The sequence below is a fragment of the Hippichthys cyanospilos genome, chromosome 19 (assembly GCF_059441005.1).
Source record: "Hippichthys cyanospilos isolate Australia breed blue-spotted pipefish chromosome 19, RoL_Hcya_1.0, whole genome shotgun sequence".
NCBI lineage: Eukaryota > Metazoa > Chordata > Actinopteri > Syngnathiformes > Syngnathidae > Hippichthys > Hippichthys cyanospilos.
Window position 1 is genome coordinate 15,462,044 of NC_142387.1, and position 24,958 is coordinate 15,487,001.

General features: G+C 43.2%; 3 protein-coding genes across 4 annotated transcripts; 2 read left to right on the forward strand and 1 right to left on the reverse strand.

The window, feature by feature from the left end:
* The first annotated feature begins 125 nt into the window (after positions 1-125).
* Positions 126-10,770, forward strand: chrnd (cholinergic receptor, nicotinic, delta (muscle)). Its single transcript, XM_088401652.1, has 13 exons — positions 126-239; positions 1,009-1,154; positions 1,226-1,270; positions 1,340-1,449; positions 2,030-2,185; positions 2,575-2,687; positions 2,759-2,959; positions 3,044-3,155; positions 3,225-3,339; positions 3,842-4,052; positions 4,142-4,260; positions 5,003-7,439; positions 10,587-10,770. The coding sequence occupies exons 1-12, from the start codon at positions 197-199 to the stop codon at positions 5,183-5,185; spliced, it is 1,554 nt and encodes a 517-aa protein (XP_088257778.1). The 5' UTR covers positions 126-196; the 3' UTR covers positions 5,186-7,439; positions 10,587-10,770.
* Positions 5,291-21,873, reverse strand: LOC148408101 (uncharacterized). The gene is made up of 16 exons (XM_088402472.1): positions 21,755-21,873; positions 20,709-21,035; positions 20,128-20,397; positions 19,735-20,040; positions 19,575-19,661; positions 19,430-19,498; positions 14,089-14,415; positions 12,820-13,092; positions 12,449-12,754; positions 12,263-12,358; positions 12,138-12,197; positions 10,579-10,782; positions 9,177-9,503; positions 7,858-8,499; positions 7,075-7,167; positions 5,291-7,012 (listed from the first exon to the last, which is right to left on the reverse strand). Exons 1-16 carry the CDS (start codon positions 21,822-21,824, stop codon positions 6,807-6,809), a joined length of 3,663 nt encoding a protein of 1,220 aa, XP_088258598.1. The 5' UTR covers positions 21,825-21,873; the 3' UTR covers positions 5,291-6,806.
* LOC148408102 (CD276 antigen-like) lies at positions 14,395-18,643 on the forward strand. 2 transcript variants are annotated; one of them, XR_015863592.1, is made up of 6 exons: positions 14,395-15,253; positions 15,969-16,295; positions 16,593-16,865; positions 16,932-17,343; positions 17,410-17,499; positions 17,566-17,611. XR_015863592.1 is itself a non-coding variant. In XM_088401651.1 (6 exons), exons 1-6 carry the CDS (start codon positions 15,076-15,078, stop codon positions 17,742-17,744), a joined length of 1,353 nt encoding a protein of 450 aa, XP_088257777.1. In that variant the 5' UTR covers positions 14,421-15,075; the 3' UTR covers positions 17,745-18,643. The 2 variants fall into 2 exon arrangements, 1 of the variants encoding a protein (XP_088257777.1); XM_088401651.1 differs by having other exon boundaries at positions 14,421-15,253; positions 16,932-17,237; positions 17,566-18,643.
* Positions 21,874-24,958: the final 3,085 nt, after the last annotated feature.

Genomic DNA, 24,958 nt, shown 5'->3' on the forward strand with positions numbered 1-24,958 from the left:
TCGGGCGTGCCATTTAGCGAGTGTCCATGCAACTGTTGTGTTTTCCGGGACGGAGTGAGCAAGTGCTGCTGCTTTCTATTTTCTGCTGTCTGTGTTTCTGCAGCTGCCGACTGTCAATCAAACGCACTTTGGCAGAAGGTCAGAAAGAAGACGGGCGGACAAGGCCAGTTTTTTCCCGACAAAGCTCCAGCTCGACATGAAGTCCCTTCCTGTACTCCTGCTCGCGCTGATATGGCCTGGTCAGTTCACCGTTTATTTTTTTAAATTGATTTACAGTAATTGAACTGTTTTTATTTGGTGTTTATCAAGCATGTTTTCAGTCCGCTTTTATAAACATCAATCCACATTGATACTTTGCTTCCTAATGTCTGATTGCGTTAAGTCTGCAATGTAGATTCTGTGCTGTCAATCCGGTTTTGATTCAGATTAGATAGCAGTGTAAACGTAAACTCATTCTTGAAATTGAACCTGTGAATATTCTCGTTTGATTTTTATGGCTGTTGGTGGCAAATGTTTGCCCTGGCGGAGGTTTTGGTGTGTATGACATTAGCAGTTAAAGAAGAGGAAGCAGCTGTCGCATGGAATTGGAGCACTTCAACGTTCTGGAGGCTCTTTGTTGACTCAGTGCTCAAAAAACAATTGCAAATCAATTCCGTTTTTCCCTGCAAGTGGGGATTTAACGCAACAAAAACTATTTACCTTTTAGGATGTCCCAGTACAATCTCTTCCGATACAATAGCGTAATGTCCGATACTGATATCAGCAGGGATGATATACTTACAGTACATATGTATGAATTGCTACTAGAACAATAGTCTGCAGCTGTAGGTGTGACCCATTTATTGCAAACTTGTGGATGACGCCAAACGTGTGGATTTTCCAGACCAATAGTCACAGATACCAAGAACCGATACCACTTATACTATTTCTCCAAAATGAAATAATAGTATCCACTTGTTGAACTCTGACTTTCTGTTTCGATATTGACGGTCACCTTGACGCGCGTAGCGTGCCGGTGCAGGAACGAGGAGGAGCGCCTTATCAACTACCTCGTGAAGGAGCGCGGCTACAACAAGGAACTGCGTCCCGTGGAAAGACAACAGGACGCCGTGGACGTCTACCTGGCGCTCACGCTCTCAAACCTCATCTCCTTGGTACGAACGCGAAAACATAACTTGGATGGGTTGATGAGGATGAACTTTTTTTGGTTCATTTTTTTATCCAGAAAGAAGTGGAGGAGACCCTCCTCACCAACGTCTGGATCGAGCACGTGAGCTTTTTTTTTTTTTTTTGACGCGTAGCGGCCCCACGCACTCTTATGACACTTGTTGCGTGTCAGACGTGGACGGACTACCGGCTAACGTGGAACACCAGCGAGTTCGACGGCATTAGTATGCTGCGCCTGCCGCCCAGCATGGTGTGGCTGCCCGAGATCGTCTTGGAAAACAAGTGAGTGGAGAAGCTACAAAGAGGTTCTTAGTGGACATTTTTAGGAACTATCTGGAGCCATTGCATTTAGCTATAACGCCGTGAACTTTTTTTTTTTCTAACAGCATTATTGATGCTGTACTTCTATTTGGATAACACGGCATGAGTCATCGTTAATAATCATGAATAATTTCCTGTGTTCAATGCATTCGGCCTCATAGATTGAACTTTAAAAATGAACTGAAAAATAAAATGTAACTGGAATGTTAATATTTTATAAGAAAATAGTAATACCGTCTGGGATAAAGCAAACTGATGAAAAACACTGATGAATAGATGTTCATTTTTACTTCTCAAAAGTTTGATCTTTGGCTTATCCCATAAGTGTACTTTTTTTTTTTGATTGGCCGGCCTGAGAACATTTTAAATGGTGGGAGGAGTTGTTTTACTGCTTTAAAACAGATTAAATGAAAATATACGTACAGTAAATGAAAAACAAATGTGTGCGTATATAGATACACACACACAAATGGCCCATGTATTACAGTATCTATTAAGAAGTTGCAATTTCGGGTTTCTCCTTTTCGGCCCCGTTATCCAGTAACGACGCCCAGTTCCAGGTGGCTTACTACTCGAACGTGCTGGTCGACAACAACGGGATGTGCCTCTGGTTGCCCCCCGCCATCTTCCGCTCGTCCTGCTCCATCAACGTCAACTATTTCCCCTTCGACTGGCAGAACTGTACCCTCAAGTTCACGTGAGATCCTTTTGAATTTTACGCACCTTCAAGCTCACACCATTCCTCCAAAAAAAGAGGCAGAGGCCCGCACTTGTTCGTATTATAAATATTTATGATTTTCGCATAATTCACCACTTTTTACACGTTTAAAAATGCATTATATTCTCAATTACCTTTGTGAGATACTGATTAGTCCAAGAAGCCCATGTCTCATTGTTTTAAATTTTCATAAAACATCAAATATTTCTTTTCAATCCACAAACTAGTGGCTGACAGTGGAATTACACTCAAATATCGCAAATTGAAACAGCGCCTCTCAGCTTGAAATACTTCCTGTTTTCACTCCACCATCTAGTGGCCGACAATGGAACGACAGTGAAAATATTGTTTCCCGTCTGCATTTCCAGCTCCCTTACATACAACGCCAAGGAGATCCAAATGCTCCTGAAGAAGGACGTCGACGAGAACGACAACATGGTGACGTACGAGTGGATCGTCATCGATCCGGCCGGCTGGACCGGTGAGCTCCTCCCCCTCCGCTCCCCGCCGTTGCGATCGGACGCGGCGCTTCACTCGGCTCTCTCGCGCCAGAGAACGGCGAGTGGGAGGTGATCCACCGGCCGGCCAAGAGGAACACGTACAAACACATTCCCATGGAGAGCAACAAACACCAGGACGTCACCTTCTACCTCATCATCAAACGCAAGCCGCTCTTCTACATCGTCAACATCATCATACCCTGCGTGCTCATCTCCTTCCTGGCCTCGCTCGTCTACTACCTGCCCGCCGACAGTCCGTCGCCAATCCCGCCATGCTTTGCTCCCCGTCAAGAGTCTCTCATCTAAAGTTCTCGTCTTCCTCCTCCTCCGCGCTCAGGCGGCGAGAAGATGACCTTGTCCATCTCGGTGCTGCTGGCGCAGTCCGTCTTCCTGCTGCTGATCTCGCAAAGGCTTCCCGAGACGTCCATCTCCGTCCCGCTCATCGTCAAGTGAGACGCGCTCATCCTGCGCGCTTTATTGTGCGTGTACGCTATGTTTTGAAACAATCCATGTCTCAGGTACTTGATGTTCATCATGGTGCTGGTGACAGTGGTGGTCTTGAACTGCGTGGTGGTCCTCAACCTGCACTTTAGGAGCCCTAGCACCCACGTCATGTCCGAGTGGACCAAGAGGGTAAAAATACGCACGAGTATCCCCTCTTCCCGCAAAAATGTCACAAAAGGTGCCAATGCTAATATTCAATATATTGCTATTTTGTTATTATAGCAATATATTGCTATAATGCTAATATTCAACATCCCATTGACATGCTAACGGTATGAAATTTAGCACCATCTGGTGGCGAACTAAATACTCCCCCATTTAAATAGTTCATGTTCACGCAGGCATATATTCTTTATCTTCTATTTAAAATAATTACTAACATTACTGCAACTACAGAATAGGTGAAAGAGCAAGCCTATTCTTCTTTGCTTGTGTCTGTGCAAGTATTATACAGCACTGCCTCCTGGTGGCCAAGCAGTACAATAAGCCTGATTTGCAGCATCATATCATTTATGCTTCATATTTGATTTGATCGCTACGTGGTTTTAGAAATTGAAATATGATCAGGTTTGACTTTTCCTTATTAAAAAAAAAAAAGCCGTCGTAGTTGAATCCATCGGACTTGTGACAGTTTTTCCTGGAGCGGCTCCCCCGCCTCCTGCTCATGTCCCGGCCGGCGGAGTCGGAGCCGTACTGGGACGGCGCGTTGCAGCGGCGCTCCAGCTCGGCTGGCTACATCGCCTCGGCCGAGGAGTACTACAGCGTCAAGTCCCGCAGCGACCTGATGTTCGAGAAGCAGTCGGTCAGACACGGGCTCACCACCCGCCCCACGCACGCCACGGGTATGCGAATGGGACCGCTGAAAATTTTGCTCGGCCCGCTTTTGTATTCAATGGGGTTTTTTTTGTTTGTTTTTTTTTTCATCCCTCAGTGAAAAAGCTGCAGGACGACGGCGGCGTCACTGAGCAGCTTTACGGCGAAATCAAACCGGCGGTGGACGGAGCAAATTACATCATCAAACACATGCGCAACAAGAATGACTACAATGAGGTGAGCGTGCCATGCGATGATGTCATTCACCTTTTTTAAGCCCCGTAAATGACTTTTTCTGCCAAATACCCCTTAACTGTAAAAACATTTTTGCTTGGATAAAAAAAAAACTTTGAATTTTCAGTCATAGTGTTTATTTTTTATATAATTATATACAGTTCATATACAATTTATATTTATTATAAACATATACATTTATAGTTATAGAATGTATAATTAGTTATTGTCATTAGTGTATTTATTCAGCAACTCCAGAATATAAATCGTGACGTCATCTGCGTCCAATTGAAAACAAGTCACGAATGTAATTTAGCATAAAATTTGCTTCATGTTCCATTTGGTTTGCCCTTAATTTGAAAAAAAAAATTCAGGTCGGTTTCACACCTTTGGTTGAACTGGAGTAGCTGTCAGTGTGATTTACAACGTACATATGAAAATAAAGCACATAAAGGTACTGGAGTCAGTCGTATAATATCCAAAATTTTCCATTATTTTACTCACCTGTTTGCCTTTGGGGCCACTTGGAATTTTCCGTTTTCTACAGAAAATGGGAACCGCACTCATGACATCATCAGAACCCCGCCTGAACCGAATCCAAGAACAAAGTTGTCATGTTTGTCGTATCCTAAATCAGCGGTCCGTGGATTGGGTCACACCCAAATGAACTGTTTGTTTGATGTATTATCTTGAGATTTGACTGTCATTTTGAAAACCGAGCAGATCGTCTTGCGGGTCATTGCAGGAGAAGGACAACTGGAGCGGCATCGCTCGCACGGTGGACCGGCTCTGCCTCTTCCTCATTACCCCGGTGATGACCTTGGGCACCATCATCATCTTCCTCATGGGCCTCTACAACCATCCGCCGCCGCTGCCTTTCGACGGGGACCCTCACGACTACACGGAGGCCAACGCGCGACTGCTGTGATGCGCACTCACACACACACACACACACACACACACACTTCACCTATTATTCGACTTTCTTTGACTTGAGTGGCTTTTTTTTTGTCTGAGTGGAAAAAAATAAAAGGAAGAAAACTAATACTGATTTATTCATATCGGACGCTTGGACTACAAAAAAATGATATGAAAAAATGATACATGGTATATACGTCAAATTTCCAAATATCCGATAATGCCTGGAGGCGGCTTGTACCTTGCACCCTAATTCGAGCTCTTTTTACGGTCCTTGTGTTGTTGACCTCACATATTACTTCTATTTACTTCTGTTACTACGTACAGTAGACCCCCGGGTTTATTCGTCCCCTCGTTACAAGATGATTAGTATGCCAACCAATTAGTATGGAAAATGGCCAAAATCGTCAGTCCAAGGTTAAATAAATCCTTTATATACATATATGATGTTATTTAATGATATATATTATGTAGGTAGCCCTTAATATACTAAAGGTTTTTAATGTGTATATGCAATTTTGTTTTGACCCGGGGTTTTATACACATGAGCTAATAAACATTGGTTTCTATTGTCCGCCATACAAGGATTTCGCCTCACGAGCTCAACTCCGGAACGGACGATGTTTGTCGTTATCTTTTCTCCGTTTTTCCATCTGGATTCCACGCTGCCTCTCCCACGTCCATCTTGGTCGTTGCACGTCAAAAATTTGATTTGGGGAGGAGACTTGCAATGAAATATTCAACATCAAAACACACATTTTATACACACATTTTATACACGCGACTTTAACAGCATTAGAAAACAGTTCCTGGTATAATAATCAATAATGTCCAACATATTAAGAAATCAATCAGACCAGTTTCAACAAAATGGAAAAAAGCCATTTTGTAAATTGTGCTAGTTGGTTGTGTTTCATTTAAAGGGACAGTGTGTAAGATTTAGACCGTTTTTGCTGCTGTCCGTAATGAAAAACGCTCTAAATCTTACGCACTGTCACTTTAAATGAAACACGACCAACAAGCAAGTAGAGCCCCCACTTTTCACATTAAAAAAAAAGAACAATTTTCAAGAAATACCTATTTTGGGGGATTTGTTTTTTTTTTAAATGTGAAAAGTCTTTAAGCCTCAACTCGCACCTACGGCAGAATTTCTTCCCACGTCCCGTAGGGCTGTACAAATATGTCCAAAATAATATAATTATTTTGGTCAATATTGAAATCACGATTATTCATCATGTTTGGTCAAACGTGCCTATTTATGGCCCTCCCTTTTTTTTTTTTTCAAACAAGCAGTATATAAATTGGGCTTCAAGGTTTAATACAAAATAATAATAATATTAAACAAAAATAAATAAATCAAGTAAATAACGGTAATCCGTTTTTGCCTCTGTGAGGTGTTCCAAGCATAAGATCATTTAACAATTTACCAAAGAAAGCATTGTTCAAACAATGCATTTGTTTTAGCTGTTGTTTTTGTTTGTCTTTTCAAATTGAGAGCAAATTAATTGGCAAATGCAACAACCCCTCCCCGTCTTTTATGGAACTGGAAGTTTTTGTGTACTTGTTCACTCATCAGATTTTCTGACCTCATGAAACATGAACTTTGACCTCTAATAATCAACTTGAATTCGTCAAGCATCGTTGTTGTTGTTGTGTCGCAGTCTTTGAAAAATTTTGGATGTGTTGATAAATGTAGCGCAGCGCTGTCTAATGACACTTAAAGACCAAAAGTTTCTTATTGCGGCGTCTTCCGTCTTTGCGTCCGTTTCAATCATTTGGTTCCTGGTGTCGGTGTCCTCCGGTGTTTTCGACAACCTCCGCTTCTCCAAGTTCCTCACTGAGCACAAAAATTCGTCACTCACTTTTCCTGCCCTCCTTTTCCTTTTCCTGCTCACTCACCTTTATGTATCAAGAAGCCCCCGACGGCGATGGACACGGTCAGCAAACAAATGAAGACCAAAATCAAACTGATCAGCAGTACAACCTTTTCATCTGATGGGGGAAAAAAAAAATATTGATCTCTTGCTGATATTGTGTGTAAAGATCCAGACAGACTAAAAAAAAATCTACGTCTTTTTTTTAGGATTTCCTTCACCTAATTTAACATGAATGCAGCAGAACCCGCAGATGAAAAGGAGAAATCCGGGATTTGTTGTCAAGGGTCACCTCGAAAACATCTCAAGACTGTTGATCAGTTGCGGAGTGGCCTTCAAAAAGGACAGCCCAAATCTCCATCTCCAATTTGGGAGTATATTTTCTCCCAAGTAAGTGCAAAAACTTTTTAAAATTTTGATTTTTCATCTAAAACAGGAAACGGGCTTTACTTTTTCAATGTAGTTCCACATCTGCGCCACCAGATGGTACTGTGGGCTGTTATTCACTTTTTAAATCGCTGTCAACCGTATTTTTTCTTAAGAATCAAATGAATAATGAACGAGATTGAGTAAAAAAAAAATACCTTTTTCTTGTGGTTAAAAAATAGTGGTTCTCTCCTGTATTAATTACGTGTGCACACAAAGTTTAGAATTTTTGTTGATGCAAAACATTTCGAACTGTTTGCCTGTCTCAGTAATTTAGCGAAACATTTCGGTTGGTTATTCCACGTCATCTATTTGAGGGTCAAAAGTAGACACGGTTACGTTCATTGGAAGAAGCGATCCGCGGCCCGGATAGAGCGATTACCTGGCTTGACGACGATGTCGATCTGCGTGATATAGACGCCGGCTTGCGTTCGGACCTCGCAGGTGTAGGTGCCCTGGTGCTCAGGCTTCACGTTGGGGATCTTGAGGTGGCTCCACGCCGAGTAAGCGTCCGTCACGTGGCTCTTCCACTTCTCCGAAATAATCACCCGGTGCTGCTCAGCGCTCGTTGTCATGGATAAAACGCGCTCCGAATGGCGGAATCTCCAGATTAGCTTGAAGGCGTCGGCCGCCCTCGGAAAGCGGCACGGAAGCTTCACCTCGTTGCCGCACGTCGCGTGGACGGGGTCTGCAAAGGAGGTCGGGATGCGATTCCGGAGTAGATGACGCGCAAGTCGGAATGGTTTCGTACCTTCCACCCTGAGTCGGGCTCTTCTGCTTTTTCTTAGATTGTTGACTTCACAGATGAAGTCTACGTCGATGTTTCCGGCTCCTTTCAGTCGCACGCTGCTCTCCACGTCGTACGTCCCCGACGGCGTTTGCGCCACCTTCGACTTCTTGTCAAAGAGCCCGCCGTCCGTGTGGGGTTCTGTGGACCAATCCAGCGTCGGTGCCGGGTAGACTCCATTAGCCCGACAGAACACACCCTCGTCGGTGAGTCCCATGCGGATTTCCTGGATCGGAGCTGCCAACCGCGCAGTGACATGTAAACACAACTGGAAGAGTACACTGGATCAATCAGGAGTTTTAGAAAGCAGATTTGGATCAGGGTTGAAAGGTTTAAGATGAGGAGAATTGGAGGGGGTTGTTGAGAAGATCCAACTAAAAACCAGAGTTTGAGACGGACCGAACCTGACACCCAAATTTGATACGCCGTGTGCGGATGGGCCCAAGTCAAACGAAGGGTTTTACAAGCTCCGCGGATCCAAACTGATTTTTATCTACGACCATTAATGAAAGTGGCATCTTTTGTTAAATGAGTAAATTGTGGATCTGAAAATTTTGACAAGGTTAGGTTAGAACATTCAGAGGGTTGGATTTACAAATTCTTGAGTGGAGTAGATCGTGAGTGGATTTGAACTACAAAATGTGGGTAAAAAACTTTGTTTGAGAAGGTTTTGAGGCTCTTTGGAAATTTTTCAAATGAGGTTTGTATGAAAATGGTTACTATAATTCTGTAAAGTCAAATGTGTCGGACGTGAGAAAGTGATTTGTATAAGAAAGGCAGCGGCCCTAAGATTGAACCCTGTGGAACCCCACTGGACAGCAAAGAGCAAGCAGGACTCAAAACTACCAAGGTTCGCAAGTATAGTTCTTGATTGCTGGATTCTGAGATGTAAACGAAACCATTTGTGGGCTTACCCTCCACTTGAAGGTTGATGAAAGACTCCCAGCTTTTGCCGGGTGTTCCTACATAGCACTTGTACCTCCCTGCATCTCCAACCACCACGTTCTTAAGCAGCAGAGATGCGTTTCCCTCAGTGATGTTTTCCTTAAACAGTGACGTTCTTTCCTTGAAGAGCTTGGCCTGGTTCTTCAGCTGGTCTTTACCATAGTAGAAGGAATGGACTTTAATTTGATTTCCATCGGGGGTTTCCAGGATCCAGTGGATAACAACTTCATCTCCGATGGGGAAGCTGGCCATTAAAATGCAGCTTGTATTCCAATGACACCAAGCATCTCTGATATCTGCAAAACCCAATTGAGAATGTTTTTTTTTTTTTTATTATGTCTGACATTCATCAGTGCCCTGACCATTTTACGTCATCATCAGCCCGCCATTTTTTTCCACGCTGAAAATTGTAATCCTCGGTCCGTCAGACAAGTGGGCTTCAGTCGTGGAGGTTTTCAAAACCTCTCATTCAAATTTGTCTAAATTTCATCTGTCATGTACGCTACAAGTAAAACATGATTGCTGAGGTCGAATGTACTTAAAAACCTCTTTAATTAGGGCATTTAAAAAAACTTCTATCTTGCATTTCCTGGGCAAAACCCAGTAAGAGAAAGAATGCAAACGTGTTCTTCAGAACTCAATTTAAACAAGGAAAAAAATGAAAAAGCCTGAACTGCATCAAAAATGGATTGGAAAAAAAAATACATAATTTTGAAAGTTGGGTAAGTCCCCTTTTGATCCAATTTCAGTTATTTTTTACCCAACTTTTTTATTGCTGATTTTGAATTGACTAAAAAAAAACTCTTTAATTAGGGAATTAAAAAAAAAAAAAAACTTCTATCTTGCATTTCCTGGCCAAGACCCAATCAGAGAAAGAATACAAATGTGTTCTTCACCCATTGGTTACTTGAAAGAGTGAAACCGTGAAACTACATCCCAGAAGGCTGTTATCAGCGAGCAATGTCTTTGTGTGAAACATATTCAAAACCAAAATAACACGAAAAATCTCATATCGCTTCATTTTACTTGTCGTCTTGTTGTCCAAAAAGTCAAGTTGTCAAAAGGCAAGTAGTCAAAAGCGAAAAGACAATTGGAATGGCTTTGTTAAGGAAAAAAAAAAAAGAAGCCAGAACTGCATCAAAAATGGATCGGGGATCAAATAAATCATTTTGAAAGTCGCGTTAGTCCCTTTTGGGCTAAATCACATTGAGGTTAGTCGATCAACTATCAAGCCATAGAGTCATGAAACAAATGATCGTCTAGTATTTGTCAAAAGGAAAACAAGTGAGAGCAAAGAAAGACGTTCAGTCGCTAAACAAGCGAGAAACTCAACTCTAAAAGGCAGTAGACGGTAATGAAGGTCTCTCTTACCCCCGCAGATCACAAAAGACACAAAGGCGTTGGCCGCCAAAGTCGCCACCCATGTGACCCACGTCTTCATGGAGATCGCGACGGTCTGTGGCAAAGTCAAGTTCTCCGAAAGGGAAGATGTAAAAAGGCCAGTCGGCAAAAGGCAAGATGGAAGATGTATGTTGTCAAAAGGGCGGATGGAAGAAGGCAAAAGGCAAGCGGTAAGTGGTAATCGTCAAAAGTCCCCAAAGCCACCTGACGGCATTCCTCTTTGTTGCTTCCTCGTCTTTTCTTTCGCATTTGGATTCATTCCGAGCACACGCAACCATTTTACTTTTGTTTTGGAGTTAGAAGATGTCAAACTTAGACAGTAAAAAGGAATATTTGAAATGATTCCACATCCTCCCTTTAAATCCTAACTCTAAAGATTAGATTGAAGTAGTAGTCTTCGGTTCACTTCACAGTGGTACTGTAAACCGGATTGTGATAGGGCGTAAACCCAAGTGTGAAAATGACTTTTGTTGACTTTTTCTCAAAGCTAAATTGATTTGGAAAAACACAAAACAAAAGTAAAAAAAACACCAAGTATTTTTGAAGTCATTTAATTCTTATAGTGTTCACATTCGGTGGTTATCATTTTTGAACTTAACATTTTCCAATGCGGGTTTTCCCCTCTTTTTTTCTTGCTAAATTTATTCCTTTTAAGTCATGGTTTTAAATTTTTATATATATATAAATATACAGTACTATTTTTCTTAACAAAAGAAAAAAAAAGGGGGAAATTAAAAACAAATTCACACAATATTTGTTTTATGTTTTCTTTTATGACTATGTAACTTTAATGCAGGTTTACCTCGCTAGTTTGCTTGATACATTTCTTGATTTATTATTTATCATGTGCAATAATATACCCCACTGTGCAAAACCTGAAATAATCCAGCCTATAACTATCTTGTATATATAGTATAGTGCATCCATCCTATATTATATTGTATTTATTTATTTTTTTACAGACATATACAGTATATATATATATATATATATATATATATATATAGATATAGATATATATATATATAGATAGATACAGATATATATATATAGATATATAGATATGTAAATATAGATATATAGATATATATATACACACATTTATATATATGCATATGTGTGTGTGTGTATACTGTAATCTTTTTTAGTAAAAAAAAATAGATTTTCTGAATTCATATTCATATTTTTAAAAGCAGAGACCTACTAAAAAATAGAAATAAAAGCATTGTATTTTGGTTCTCGCAGCTATTTTGGGAAACCTAATCTCGCAATAAGCAGCACCACTTGAAGAAATGTATTCATGTAATCATAAAAAAACCTCCTTATTTCTCTCACTTCATGCTGTTTACAATGTACCGAAATTAATTCATTCATGACAATACATCGAACATTTTTATTTGCTTAAGTTACAACATTTTTCTCCAACAACAAATCATTTTACAGCAGCATATTTCTAAGATAAAAAAAAGTGTTTTTTTAATATACTTAAGGCATTTCGAGGTAAAGGCGACGATGGTTTTCTCTTCATCGATGGTTGTTTTCTTCAATGTTTTCGGTTTCTCCGTGCAGTTCTTCCTCCAACTTTTTTACTGTAAAAAAGACGTCGGCTCATTGAGAATCCGCTTTCACTCATCTTAGCTTCGACTTAGCTTACCTTTAACGCAAAGGTACGGATGAATGCCGAAGGACAAAAGCGCCAGCAAAGCCGCCACGCCGAGGCCGGCGCACACTTTCACCAGATAATTTGATTCTGTTGGCGAATAAGCACGATTTTCACGCCGTTGATCTCCCGCGGCGACCACCATCGCGGTCCTCCAACTTTTTTTGCCGCTCCGATTACCCGATTCGACGAGGACGTCCGTCTGCGTGACGTAGGTGACCCGTTGCGTCCGGACCTCGCAGGTGTACGTGCCCTGATGCTCGGAAACCACGTTGGGGAGTTTGAGGTGCCGCCACACCGAGTGTCCGTCCCTCAGATGGAGCTTCCACTTATCCGAAAGCGTCAGCCGCTTCTGCAGATGACTGGCGTTCATAGATAAGATCCGCTCCGAATGGCAGAACCTCCAGACCAGCTCGAAAGCGTGGACCTCCGGCGGAAAACTGCAAGGAACCTGCACCTCGCCGCCGGGCTTCGCCTTGATGGTTTCTGCGCGGGAGGTTTGGTTGAGATTCTGGAAAAGTTGAAGCGCAAACGTCCGGAGCGGGTTGTACCTTCCAGCCTGAGCCGAGCTCTTTTGCTGTTCCTCGCGCCGCTGACTTCACACGTGAAGTCCACCTTGAGGCCGCCGGACGCTTTCGGCCGCATGCAGCTCTCCACGTCAAAGAAACCCAACTCGGTCTCTTCCACTTTGGTTTTCTTCTCAAAGAGCTCGACGTTTGCGGGAGGTTCCGTGTACCAGTCCACCTTGGGCTCCGGGTAGACCCCGTCGGCCCGACAGAACACGGTCTCGTCGCGGAACTCCATGTGGACATCCTGGATGGGAACTGAACGGAACACCGGTCAGTGTAGACACTTGTGCGGATGGACCTAATTCAACATAGAAGATTTTTTTAGGAGCCGCTCCATCGAATGACATCCAGTCTTTGTTTTCTTCAAGTTACGGTAAAAGTGGATGCGGCGAAAAGAAATCTCATTCCAGGCTCTTAAATCGGAACCATAAACAGCAATGCAAAGAAATATTTTCGTTGTTCAAGTTGCAACCCAGGAGCAGCAAATAGAAAAAGAAAAACAACGGTTCGAGGATTGAACCCTGTGGAACTCCACGTGATAACGAAGCCGAGCAGGATTAAAAACTACCAAGGTTTACACGCATAGTTTTTACCATAATTCCCCAAATATAGAACGCACTTGTGTATTGGACGCATGCTCAAATTTTGGGTTAAATTTGAGTACATTATTTTCTAGACTTTTGAGTTTTCCTCACGCATATGTTAAATCGATAGCAACACAGAATAAATCTCATCTATATAAATTCTTCACATTTTCTGTAAGTTATATATTTGTTAAGGGTTAAGTAAGATTCAGATATCCCACATTGTTAGTGGTCGGTGAACGCAGCACCAGAGTAACATTAATGCGCTGAAAGTAGTTTTTTTTTTCCCTTTTCCTCGCGACGCATAAGACGCTTTGCAGCGTGTAGTTGATTTTGAGTCTGTGTTTCGCCAAGTTTATGATTGTGTGTATATGCCAAAAGAGCAACAACCCAATTGAAAATCTTTCTTTGTTCTCTACCAGGTGATGCTCTCCGTTTGCGTAATATTCCGGTGCGTGAGCAAGGACGGACTCGGACGTCGGCCCGGCCCGCTTGCTTCTTATATTGACACCGGCTGCTAACAGCGAACTGGCGTCCGCCCTCTTGCTCGTCCCGTTACGGTAATTATTATAAAAGAACACAACCGATATAAAAACGCACATCTGTGATGGAGAGATCAAAGTGTGTCTTATATTCGGGGATTTCCGGTATTTGCAAACGGACTCACCTTCCACATGGAGCGTGATGAAGAACTCCCAACTTTTGCTGGGGGTTCCTACGTAGCACATGTATCTCCCTTCATCCTCCACCGTCACTTCTTTAAGCAGCAGAGACGCGTTCCCTCCGCTGATCTTTTCCCTAAACAGCGAGGTTCTTTCCTTGAATCGCTCGCCCTGGTTCTCCAGCTGGTCTGCGTCATAGTAGAAGGAATGAACTTTCACCTCCTGGCCCCCGGGGACTTTTCGGATCCAGTGAATGACCACTTCATCCTCACTGGGGAAACTCGCCGTTAAAACGCAGCTCGTTCGCCAAGGACACCAAACATCGGTGACGTCTGCCAAACATACCAACGAGAAATCGGGTTGAAGCTACCGCGGGTGGCATCGGATCGAGGTCACCCGATCAACGATGCGTATTGAGAAACCGAACGGTAAAACACATCATAGTCCGGTTAAGAACCAAACACTTTCTCGATCTCGATCGAATAAACACGATTCAGGCGTCGGAGAGCACAAAACTCGAAAAAACCGATAGCAGTGAAGGTCTCGCTCACCTCCGCTGACCAGAAAAGACAGGAAAGGGGCGACCACGAAAACCACCGCAGACGTCGTCCGCATTTTTATTTTACTGTGACTTATTTACCGGCAAGGACGGACCAGATTGAGGGTGAGAATCTCCAAAGTCATCCAACGGCATTCCGCTTTGTTGGTTGATCTTCTCATCTTTGTTGGCTTTATTCCAAGCACACACCCCATCACTTGACTTTCTTTTTCACCTGTGGGAGACTGCCCATTTTTAATGGGGGTTATTTTCGTTCAAGTTGGAGTTAGCGTCATATTACGTGATATGGTGCTGTCCCGTTCGTCTCTGATTCATTCCATTTCGAGACGACATTTGTGGGGGTATCTCTTCATGCGTTTTACTCAGCAACTCCAGAATGCTGAAAATGGAAACGATTTCACAGTAGAAAAAGTGCAATGAGTGCTCGGAATGAATGCAAAAGAAAAGGAGACACAATGAAGCGACAGAGGAATGCCGTCAAATGACTTTGGAGAATTTTCCGCCGCTGCGACTTGACTTTGCCACTATGAAGACGTTCGCCATGAAGGCGACGGTCACATGGGTGGCGGTTTTCGCGGCCTCCAGCTTTCTGTCTTATGTGGTCAGCGCAGGTAAGCGAGACCTTCGTTTCTGACTTCTTTGACAAATGAATGTGTCTTCCTTCCCTGTCACTTGTTTTTTTTTCCTTGCGCACAACATATAAAGTCGTAACTGTATCTCAACCAAGTTAACAATGACTTAAAACGCAAACTTTTGTTTGACTCTTAACTACTACCAGACTGCGATTTAGTCCATGATTTTATGACTTGATAGTTGATCAATTGACCTCAATGTGATTCGTTGTTTCACTGGATTCAAAAAAAACAAGTTGGGTCAAAAATTAAATTTGAAAAGTTACCTATTTTACCCCAAAAGTATCGTCAATTCATTTTGGTTTGTGGACAAATATTTATTAATAAGGAACGTAATTCTTCTTGATAACGGATCTCTTGTATGATCCAAAAGAGGGCACTATATGTTGATTATATTTTGTGGACCAATGCAAATGATGTTTTATGGGTTCTAAAGTTGAATAAATCAAACACTGAGGGCATGTTTTAATTATTTTTATTTATTTATTTATTTTTTAAGCGCCATGTCAAAAGATCGGATACGTACCGGATTGAGTATCACGTACCCAAGTGGCCTGGTCCACATTTAAGAAAATTTAATCTGCGTCGTCCGCGCTGCCGTCAAAAGATCAGATACTTGTTGAATAGGCGCAAAAAAAGTGGCTTCAACCAGGTTTCTTTGTGTGTGTGTGTTTTTTTTTTTGTTTTGTTTTAGCCGTCAGTGAAGTTTGGTGTCGTTGGAAAACCAACTGCATTTTAGCGGCGAGCTTCCCCAGTGAAGATGAAGTGATCATTCACTGGATTCAAGAGGTCGCCGGGGGTGAAGACGTTAAAGTCCATTCCTTCTATTACGGAATGGACCGGCTGAAGAACCAGGGCGAGCGCTTCAGGAAAAGAACCTCGCTGTTTAAGGATGACTTCAAAAGGGGCAACGCATCTTTGCTGCTGAAGGACGTGGCGCTCCTAGATGAAGGAAGATATGTGTGCTACGTAGGAACGGTCAGCAAAAGTTGGAAGTACTTCATCGACCTTCATGTGGAAGGTGAGTCCACATCACAGATGCCACCATTGCAGCTATGCGCGTAAACCTTGAGAATTCGTAGTACTGCTCGGCACTGTTCTCATATGGAGTTCCACAGAGATCAATCCTAGGGGCTGTGCTTTTCTCTTTGTATTTGCTGCTTGTAACTTGAAAAAGGATACAATTTCCTTACATTGCTGTTTATGTCTCAGATTTATGAGGCACACAAACAAGATATATTAACCACGCCACCACTTTTGACCCTTGAAAAATATTTCATGTTGAATCGGGTCCATCTGTTACTGTGCGGGTTGTCAGTTCCAATCCAGGATGTCCGCATGGTGTTTAGTGACGAGGCCGTGTTCTGTCGGAGCGGCGGTGTCTACCCAGCACCTACGGTGGAGTGGTACACAGACCCCCCCGTAGACGACGGGCTTTTACACAAGAAAATGAAAGTGGAGGAGACGTCGATGGGTTTCTATGATGTGGAGAGCCGCGTGCGGCTGAAGGCAACCGGAAGCGTCATCGCGGACTTCATATGTGAAGTCAGAAACGCGAGGAACAGCAAAAGAGCTCGACTCAGGGCGGAAGGTACAAACGACTTCACCCGTGCCTCGCCTCAACTTTTCCACATTCTCATGGAAACGTCCTGTGCAGAAACCATCGCCGCAACAAGCGGCAACGATGTGACGGTCCTGTGCAGTTTTCCGACGACGGTCGACACCTTCGAGCTAATGTGGAGGTTCCGCCATTCCGAGAACATCCTATCCGTGAACGTGAGCCGCCTGCAAACCCGGCAGCGGATTTTGGGTAACTGGAAGCTCAGTGTGCGAAACGGACCCTCAGCGCGGCACCACCTCAAACTCCGCAAGGTGCTGCCCGAGCACCAGGGCACCTACACCTGCGAGGTCCGAACACAGTCCGTCACCTACTTCACGCAGACGGACGTCATTGTCAGGCAAGGTAATGGCATCGGCTGTGCTCGAAATCATTGAAAAAAAGAAGACATTCTTAATTTTGAGGGTCTGTCGGACTCTGCAAACTCAAACGCGAGTCGTTGTTAATTCAGGTGAGTTTTTACATGGAATATTCCCGAGAAATCGAGAGCAATACCCACACTGTAATTTTTCCTCAGATTTGCTGCCAGTACTGATTGTCACAACTGTTTTATTAAGTTGTTTGCTGGCCGTGTTTGCTGGCGTGGCGGGATTCTTGAGACATAAAGGTGAGTGGAAAATTGAGGTAGTGCGGGAAAAGACATATTCACTGAGCTGTGATTTTTCCTCCGCAGTGCTGACCTTGAAGAAGAACTCTGACAGACCACAAGAACAAGACTCAGACATCAGGACCCACACAATTGATAGAGAAGCTCGTTCTTTTGTTGCCTTCAGGCAGAGGTGCGCTAAGTTTATGAGCACGTCAATAATTTTCCAAGGGTTACGTCACAATACTAATGAGATGCAAGAATGAAATGCAGTGCGGTGGACCTCGTTTTACAGCGTCCCTGGCTTAGGTTTCTTTATGTTGCGATGTGGATCACTGAGTTTTTTCATCCCGTTTTATGGTATTTTCCCGGTTTTGCGACAAAAACAACTGTCATGACCCTAGGGGCTTGGCTGTATTTGTGTCGTTTTGTCTCCATCTGCAGCCGTTTTTAGGTAATCGCACTTATTTTCGTTTCACTACAATGCTGGTCTGCTACTGGTCGGCCTCACTCGTTTCAAAATGGCGGAACGGTAAAGCTTTGTTCTATCGCGAATGGTTACAAAAGTGTATTTATAGTGCGTTTTACTGCTTAATTTAAACTTGAAAGGGTTAGCCACGGGTCGCAAGATTGCTAGTGATGTTAAAGAAAGAAGTAAGAAGATGATTTATATGGAAACTGAGCTGGAGATCATCAAGAAATACGAAGCTAGCCTAGCCTAGGCTACCCAAGGTAAATAAATCCTTTCTATATTTAATATTTATGATGTTTTCTGATTGTATACATTAATATATATATGTAGCACTTACTACACTGTTTTGGTACCAATTTTTAATATGTATGTACCCTGTTTATGTTTTTCTAAACGCATCAGCTATTTAACATAGGTTTGGATTTGATTATTTGAAGATGGAAACTTTGTGATGATACGTCGTAGTATCAAGAGTCTTTCATTGGCTTAAAAGCGAAGGCCAGAAGGTGTAATCGCAATTTTTAAAATGCACGTATTTTTATTTAGCTTGAGAAGCTAAAAGTCGTGTTTGTTGTAAATTTCATGTAAAAATGGCAACATATTTCTTTTCTTCATCCATTATTTGTAAATGAGTGCTGAAGCAAGACAATGAAAAATAAAAAACGAATTTGTTTATTGCTTTTCGACGATGAATATCCATCACAAGTCTCAAATCAAATCTACCAAGATGGATGTGAAAGAGGGTTTTTCAGATGAAAGAACTTACTGTTGATCTTTTTAACCGTTTTACAATATTTTGTCAATTTCTTTCATCTTTACATCAAGGGGAAAGCATTGAAATAAGAAACTGTGGAGCTGAAATTTCACCCAGACGCTGACAACATAAAGTCAAACATGGTACGATTACAGTTGTCACACTACCAGAAGTGTGCCATCCCTTTGCTAAAATACTGCAAGAATAATATGGAAGAAAAAGACCCAAAAATGGTCAAAATACTACACAAGGGTTAATTGTTTGTGAAAGACCTTCATTGTTGTTTTTTTGTTTTGTTTTTTTTCGCTTCTTGGGTAGAAATGGGAATAATGGGAGAAGATTTATCCTCGTAATATCCGATGAGACTTTATCACAGAAATTCATACGTTGACATTATTGCCGTGATTTTTCCAGCGTGACGAAAAAGTAAAGCAAAAAATGAAATGTTCAAACATAAGCGCAGCACAAGTTTAGCAAATAAAACAGCTAACTCGCTTACGACAGCGGTTTTCAAACTAATACAAAAAGAAATTGCAAGAACTTACGGTTTTATCTCTGGCGTCGGGCTAACTTTTGAATCCCTAACACTTTCAGTGGTACGTATTCGACATGTTTGCTTAGCGTTTGGGTTAGAAGATCCCAAAACTTCCCAAAACTTTGAAATCTTCTTCCTTGCAGTATGTCACCATCAGATCACAAGCTAAGATTTTGCATTTCAATGTCACTTGTGTCATCATCTTCCGCGGCGGCTCCACTGTCGTCCGTCCCCATAATACTGTACGTTCTTCTTCTCCCTGGAAAAAAAAAACCTTGGCTCAAACGGGAGTCTGTTTCACGCGGCGCCTCGGTACGACTCCGTCGTGGACTCACTTTTACGAAGCGCGATGATTACCACGGCACCGACAAACGATCCGAACGCCGTTATACCACCGACGATGTAGTACAGCTGTGAAATATCTGCCGGGCGAATAAAAGGACGGGGTCGTCTCTGCGCTCGTTTTCGGTACCAGAGAAACGATTAGGGGCTTACCTGGCGGAACGATGACATGCGTCTCGGTGAAGTAGGTGACCCGGTTGGTTCTGACTTCGCAAGTGTACGTGCCACGGTGCTCGGGCACCACATTGAGCAGCCTCAGGTGACGCCATGATGTCACTTCATCCATGATATAGAGCTTCCACTTATCCGAGAGCGCTATGCGGCGTCGCAGACCTTTTACGATCATGGACAGGATGTGCTCCGAGTGATGGATTTTCCAGACTAGTTCGTAGGTTTCCTCCCCGTCCGGAAAACTGCACGGAATCTTTAACTGGCTGCCAGATGATACGCGGATGTCCTCTAACAGGAGAGGGAGACAAGCAAGAAGGTCTACTTGCGGTTTGTGGGTAGAACTGGATGAGAAAGTGCGAATCCGGCAGTGGATACCTTCTTTCCTGAGTCGACCTTTTTTGTTATTCCCCTCATTGCTGACTTCACATACGAAGTCGATGTTGGTGCATTCGCTCGCCCTCAGTCGCATCCAGCTTTCTACGTGATAAAACCCAGACTCCCTTTGCTCCGTCTTGGTGTTATAAATGGGACCGACGTCTGCAGATGGGTCTCTGGACCATACCAGAGACAGGGTCGGGTAGCAGCTTCTGGTCCAACATAACATGCCCTCGTCTTTGAGCTCCATCCGTATGTCCTGGATCGGAGCTGACGGCCACACAACACCAACATCAACCCAAAGGGGACTCGGACAGCAGATATGATCGCTAAATTTGGAAGATTAGGGTGTGAACATTCAACGAAGGTTTAGGTTTGTCTTAAAACAGTTACTGTAGTGTGCGATGGAACAAGGAGGGATTTGCGAAAGCGAAAAAAGAGAAAAACAGCGGCCCTAAGATTGAACCCTGCGGAATCCCAAAAGACAACGGGGCAGCGCTGGACTAAGAATGCAAAGATTTACACAACCGGCTATTTATTGCTGGCATCACAGATGTACACAGGACCGTTTGTAAGCTCACCTTCCACATGGAGGTTGACGAAGGACTCCTGGCTTTCGCTGCTGGTTCCTACATAGCACTTGTACCCCCCTGCATCTTCAACCGCCACGTTCTTAATCAGCAGAGATGCATTTCCTGCTGCGATGCGTTCCTTAAACAGTGATGTCCTCCCCCTGAATTGCTCATCCTGGTCCTCCAATTGGTCAGTGTTGTTGTAGAAGGAATGCACCTGAAGTTGGTCGCCCCAGGGGTCTTTCTGGAACCACTGGATTAGAACATCAGTTCCAACGGGGAAGCTTGCCGCTAAAATGCAACTCGCGTTCCAATGACACCAAACGTCGCTGACGTCTGCAAAACATCGTTATGGAGAAATCGGATTGAAGCCGCATGTACATGGGGTCAAAAACTGGAGAGTTGGGTAAGTCCCCTTTTGATCCAATTTAAGTTATTTTTTACCCAACATTTTTATTGTTGATGTTGAATTGGCTAAAAAAAAAAACTCTTTAATTAGGGAATTAAAAAAAAAAAAACTTCTATCTTGCATTTCCTGGCCAAGACCCAATCAGAGAAAGAATACAAATGTGTTCTTCACCCATTGGTTACTTGAAAGAGTGACACCGTGAAACTACATCCCAGAAGGCTGTTATCAGCGAGCAATGTCTTTGTGTAAAACATATTTAAAACCAAAATAACACAAAAAATCTCATAACACTTCATTTTACTTGTCGTCTTGTTGTCCAAAAAGTCAAGTTGTCAAAAGGCAAGTAGTCAAAAGCGACAATTGGAATGGCTTTGTTAAGGAAAAAAAAAAAAAAAAAGAAGCCAGAAATGCATCAAAAATGGATTGGGGATCAAATAAATCATTTTGAAAGTCGGGTTAGTCCCTTTTGGGCTAAATCACATTGAGGTTAGTTGATCAACTATCAAGCCATAGAGTCATGAAACAAATGATCGTCTAGTAGGTGTCAAAAGAAAAACAAGTGACGGCAAAGAAAGACGTTCAGTCGCCAAACAAGCGAGAAACTCAAATCTAAAAGGCAGTAGACGGTAATGAAGGTCTCGCTTACCTCCGCTGACCACAAAAGACAGAAAGGGGGCGGCCGCGAAAGCCGCCACCCATGTGACCGTCGTCTTCATGGCGATCGTGACTGTCCGTGGCAAAGTCAAGTTGTAAAAGGGCAAGTTGTCAAAAGTCCCCAAAGCCACCTGACGGCATTCCTCTTTGTTGCTTCCTCATCTTTTCTTTCGCATTTGGATTCATTCCAAGCACACGCAACCATTTTACTTTCTCTTTTGAAGCAATCGTGCATTGAGTCAGCATATAGTGCAATGTCGCTTAAAATTGATATGACAGTATCAGTGAGATCCCGTTACTGCTAGTATCGATTGTATTGCCATAGATATGTAAGAATGGCTCGTGTAGACCTTTTGCAAAGCTAAATTGATTTGAAAAATACACGCGACAAAAAAATGTATTTTGGAAGCCATGTACAGTCGGCCCCCGGTTTACGAACACCCTGTTTTACGAACATTTCGACTTACGAGCGTGGACCACGGAAATTTTTGTACCCCACTTACGAGCAAACCTTTCGTCTTACGAACAATCCGACAAGCCGGCCATTTTATATGCAAATATATTTTCGCTTAGCTGCGTCAACAAAATCAGCAGTTGACGCTTGTGACAGTAACGTGAACGCTATTGCTCTTACAACGTCACAGTCACTGTCTCAGTCACGGTGTCAGTCACGGAGATGCCAATATGCTATTGGTCGATTAAGGTCACCCTTGATGGCACAGCTGGTCGGGATGGAAGGAAGGAGAGAAAATGAGTGAAAAACGGAAGGAAGGAATGTTGTGAAGACTTTGCAAACTTTATCTGTTAGACATAGCTTATAAAATTGCTAGTAGCGGTAAAGGAAGAAGTAAGAGGATGATGACAATAGAAACGAAGCAGGAGATAATAAAAAAAAAGAGGGAGCCGTGACTGACACCGTGACTGAAACAGTGACTGTGACATTGTAAGAGCAATAGCATATCTGCATCGCCGTGTTGACTTTGTGCGTTGGTCTCTGCTCCCCTCCGCCTCCACCCAGCTCAAGTCACGTCGCTCCAAAGGTAAATGTCATTTTTCCTTTGTATATGTTATTTAATTTAACTGTACAGTAGATTATGTTACTCATTTTTAATATGTGTATAAAGTCGTGATGTTTTTAACCTAAGGTTTTTGCACGCGTTGCCCACATTCACTAATTAACATGGGTTTGGATTGCCCGTCATACGAGCAGTTCGAGATACGAGCGTAGCCGCTGAACGGATTAAGTTCGTAACCCGGGGGCCCACTGTATTACTTACCCATTGTAACATTTAGCTTTCAAGAGTTGACATGACATGATATGATGCGGTATGACCTCAAATTTACATAGCAGGATGAATTGGATCTCTTTACTGGGATTTACAACGGTTTCACGCAAAATAGTGTTAAAGGGGGAAAAAGCCGTTCTGAATAACTTTTAAAGACCTGTTAGCGAACTCAAATTGGTTTGTAAAAATCCACACAACGAAAAAGTAGATGTGATGTATTTTTATTTGTTGTATTGAACCCCCTGTTATGTTTGTTTGCAGTACCAATAATTTCCCTGGGTCACTTTGACCCGGGGCTTTATTGATTCAAATCTTAATTTTCCATTTTAACTGTTTAATGCCAACTTTTCAGCAAAAAATGTCTTAAATATCCAAACAATCAAAAGCTCAGGTTTTTGTGTGTGTGTGTGTGTGGAAACCCACTCACAAAATAGCTGTGTGTTATGTTTATTTCTTGTGTCAGTTTGACCCGAGCTTATGTGTAAATGTATATATGCTAACTAAAAAATTGTGTGATTAATTTTTCCTTCTTAGGAACATCAATAATATTCCTTTGCAATTTCGAGTAAGAAACTGCATTTGTCCCACCACAAGATATATGTAATGACCCCCCCCCCCCCCCCCCCCCCCCCAAAAAAAAAAAAAAAAGTACCACAAAAAATAACGGTTCTCATGGTGGTTATGTACAGTTAATGCTAGGAGTAGGTACGCATCCTGGAAAAAATGTCTTCCCCGGACCCAAAATAATCCATAGACTATTGTGGATGTCATTGTCCTGAATTCAGCTCTGGTTGGCTTCCATCTTGCTGTGAATTGGTTCCATCAGTGTTTCGGGGTTGTCCTTGTTTTTCCAACTTCCTAACTGGCGAAATGACCGCATTTTATTGAGGTCTTTTGTCATTGATTTCAGAACGTATTCTTTTCGCTTACTTTTGAGGCCGTTGAATCCCAGGAGGCCGAAGGACACGAGCGTCAGAATACCGAGTACGCCGACAACAGCCGAAATTATCACCTGAAAATTTGATCCTGCCGGAGAAGAATGGCACAAATTTTCATGATGTTCATCTCCCATACCTACCACAGTGGTTCTCCAACATTTGACGCCGGACCGATTACCCGGTTTGACGGTGACCTCCGTCTGCGTGATGTAGGTGAAGTTCTGCGTCCGGACCTCGCAGGTGTACTTGCCCTGATGTTGGGCCACCACGTTGGGGAGTTTGAGGTGCCGGCAAGCCGCGCGTTCATCCATCACGTGGACCGTCCAGTCCTCCGAGATTGTCACGTGGCGCTGCAACCCGCTCACGTTCGCGGACAGGATGTGCTCCAAATCATGGATCCTCCAGATGAGCCGGAAGGAGTCGACCTCGTCGGGGTAACTGCACAGGATCTTGACGGAGCTCCCGACTTCCGTCTCGATGGAGGCTGGATTCAGAGAAGGTTTGGACGTAGGGTTCGACCGAGAGATTGTGAAGGTTTGGAAGAAGTTCTCAGTACCTTCCACCCTGAGTCGAGCAGTCCTGCTGTTCATCTCGTTGCTGACCTCGCAAATGTAGTCCACGTTGAGGCTTTCGCCCGCCTTCAGTTGCACCGTGCTCTCCACGTCAAAAAATTCCAGTTGCGTCTGCTCTATCTTCGTCTTGTTGTAGAAGAGACCGGTGAAGACGGGCGGGTCTATGGACCACAGCAGCGTGGGCTCCGGGTAGATGCCGTCCGCTCGGCAGATCACGGCGTCGTCGCTCAGCTCCATTCTTACTTCCTGGACTGGAGCTGACAACCGAAGACCGAAAACACGTCAGTGCGGCGCGGACTCGGGGAGCTAGTTGGGATGGGAAGATCACGAAAGGTAACGATCGGCGGCGGCTCGGATGAGAAGAAGTTGAGGAGGTTTCGTTTCCAAATTTCAATTCAAG

What these genes read in the sequence shown, in the direction of transcription:
- chrnd (XM_088401652.1), top strand. Translation starts at nt 197, where the DNA reads ATGAAGTCCCTTCCTGTACTCCTGCTCGCGCTGATATGGCCTG. An exon ending in TGTCCGAGTGGACCAAGAGG is followed by an intron (nt 3,340 to 3,841) that starts GTAAAAATACGC and finishes GACTTGTGACAG; the next exon opens with TTTTTCCTGGAGCGGCTCCC. An exon ending in CCGCCCCACGCACGCCACGG is followed by an intron (nt 4,053 to 4,141) that starts GTATGCGAATGG and finishes TTCATCCCTCAG; the next exon opens with TGAAAAAGCTGCAGGACGAC.
- LOC148408102 (XM_088401651.1), top strand. Translation starts at nt 15,076, where the DNA reads ATGCAAAAGAAAAGGAGACACAATGAAGCGACAGAGGAATGCCGTCAA. An exon ending in GGACGTCATTGTCAGGCAAG is followed by an intron (nt 17,238 to 17,409) that starts GTAATGGCATCG and finishes ATTTTTCCTCAG; the next exon opens with ATTTGCTGCCAGTACTGATT. An exon ending in GGGATTCTTGAGACATAAAG is followed by an intron (nt 17,500 to 17,565) that starts GTGAGTGGAAAA and finishes TTTCCTCCGCAG; the next exon opens with TGCTGACCTTGAAGAAGAAC.
- LOC148408101 (XM_088402472.1), bottom strand. Translation starts at nt 21,824, where the DNA reads ATGAAGACGACGGTCACATGGGTGGCGGCTTTCGCGGCCGCCCCCTTT. An exon ending in CGTCAACCTCCATGTGGAAG is followed by an intron (nt 20,398 to 20,708) that starts GTGAGCTTACAA and finishes TGTGGCCGTCAG; the next exon opens with CTCCGATCCAGGACATACGG. An exon ending in GGACGTCCTCGTCGAATCGG is followed by an intron (nt 12,359 to 12,448) that starts GTAATCGGAGCG and finishes ATTCGCCAACAG; the next exon opens with AATCAAATTATCTGGTGAAA.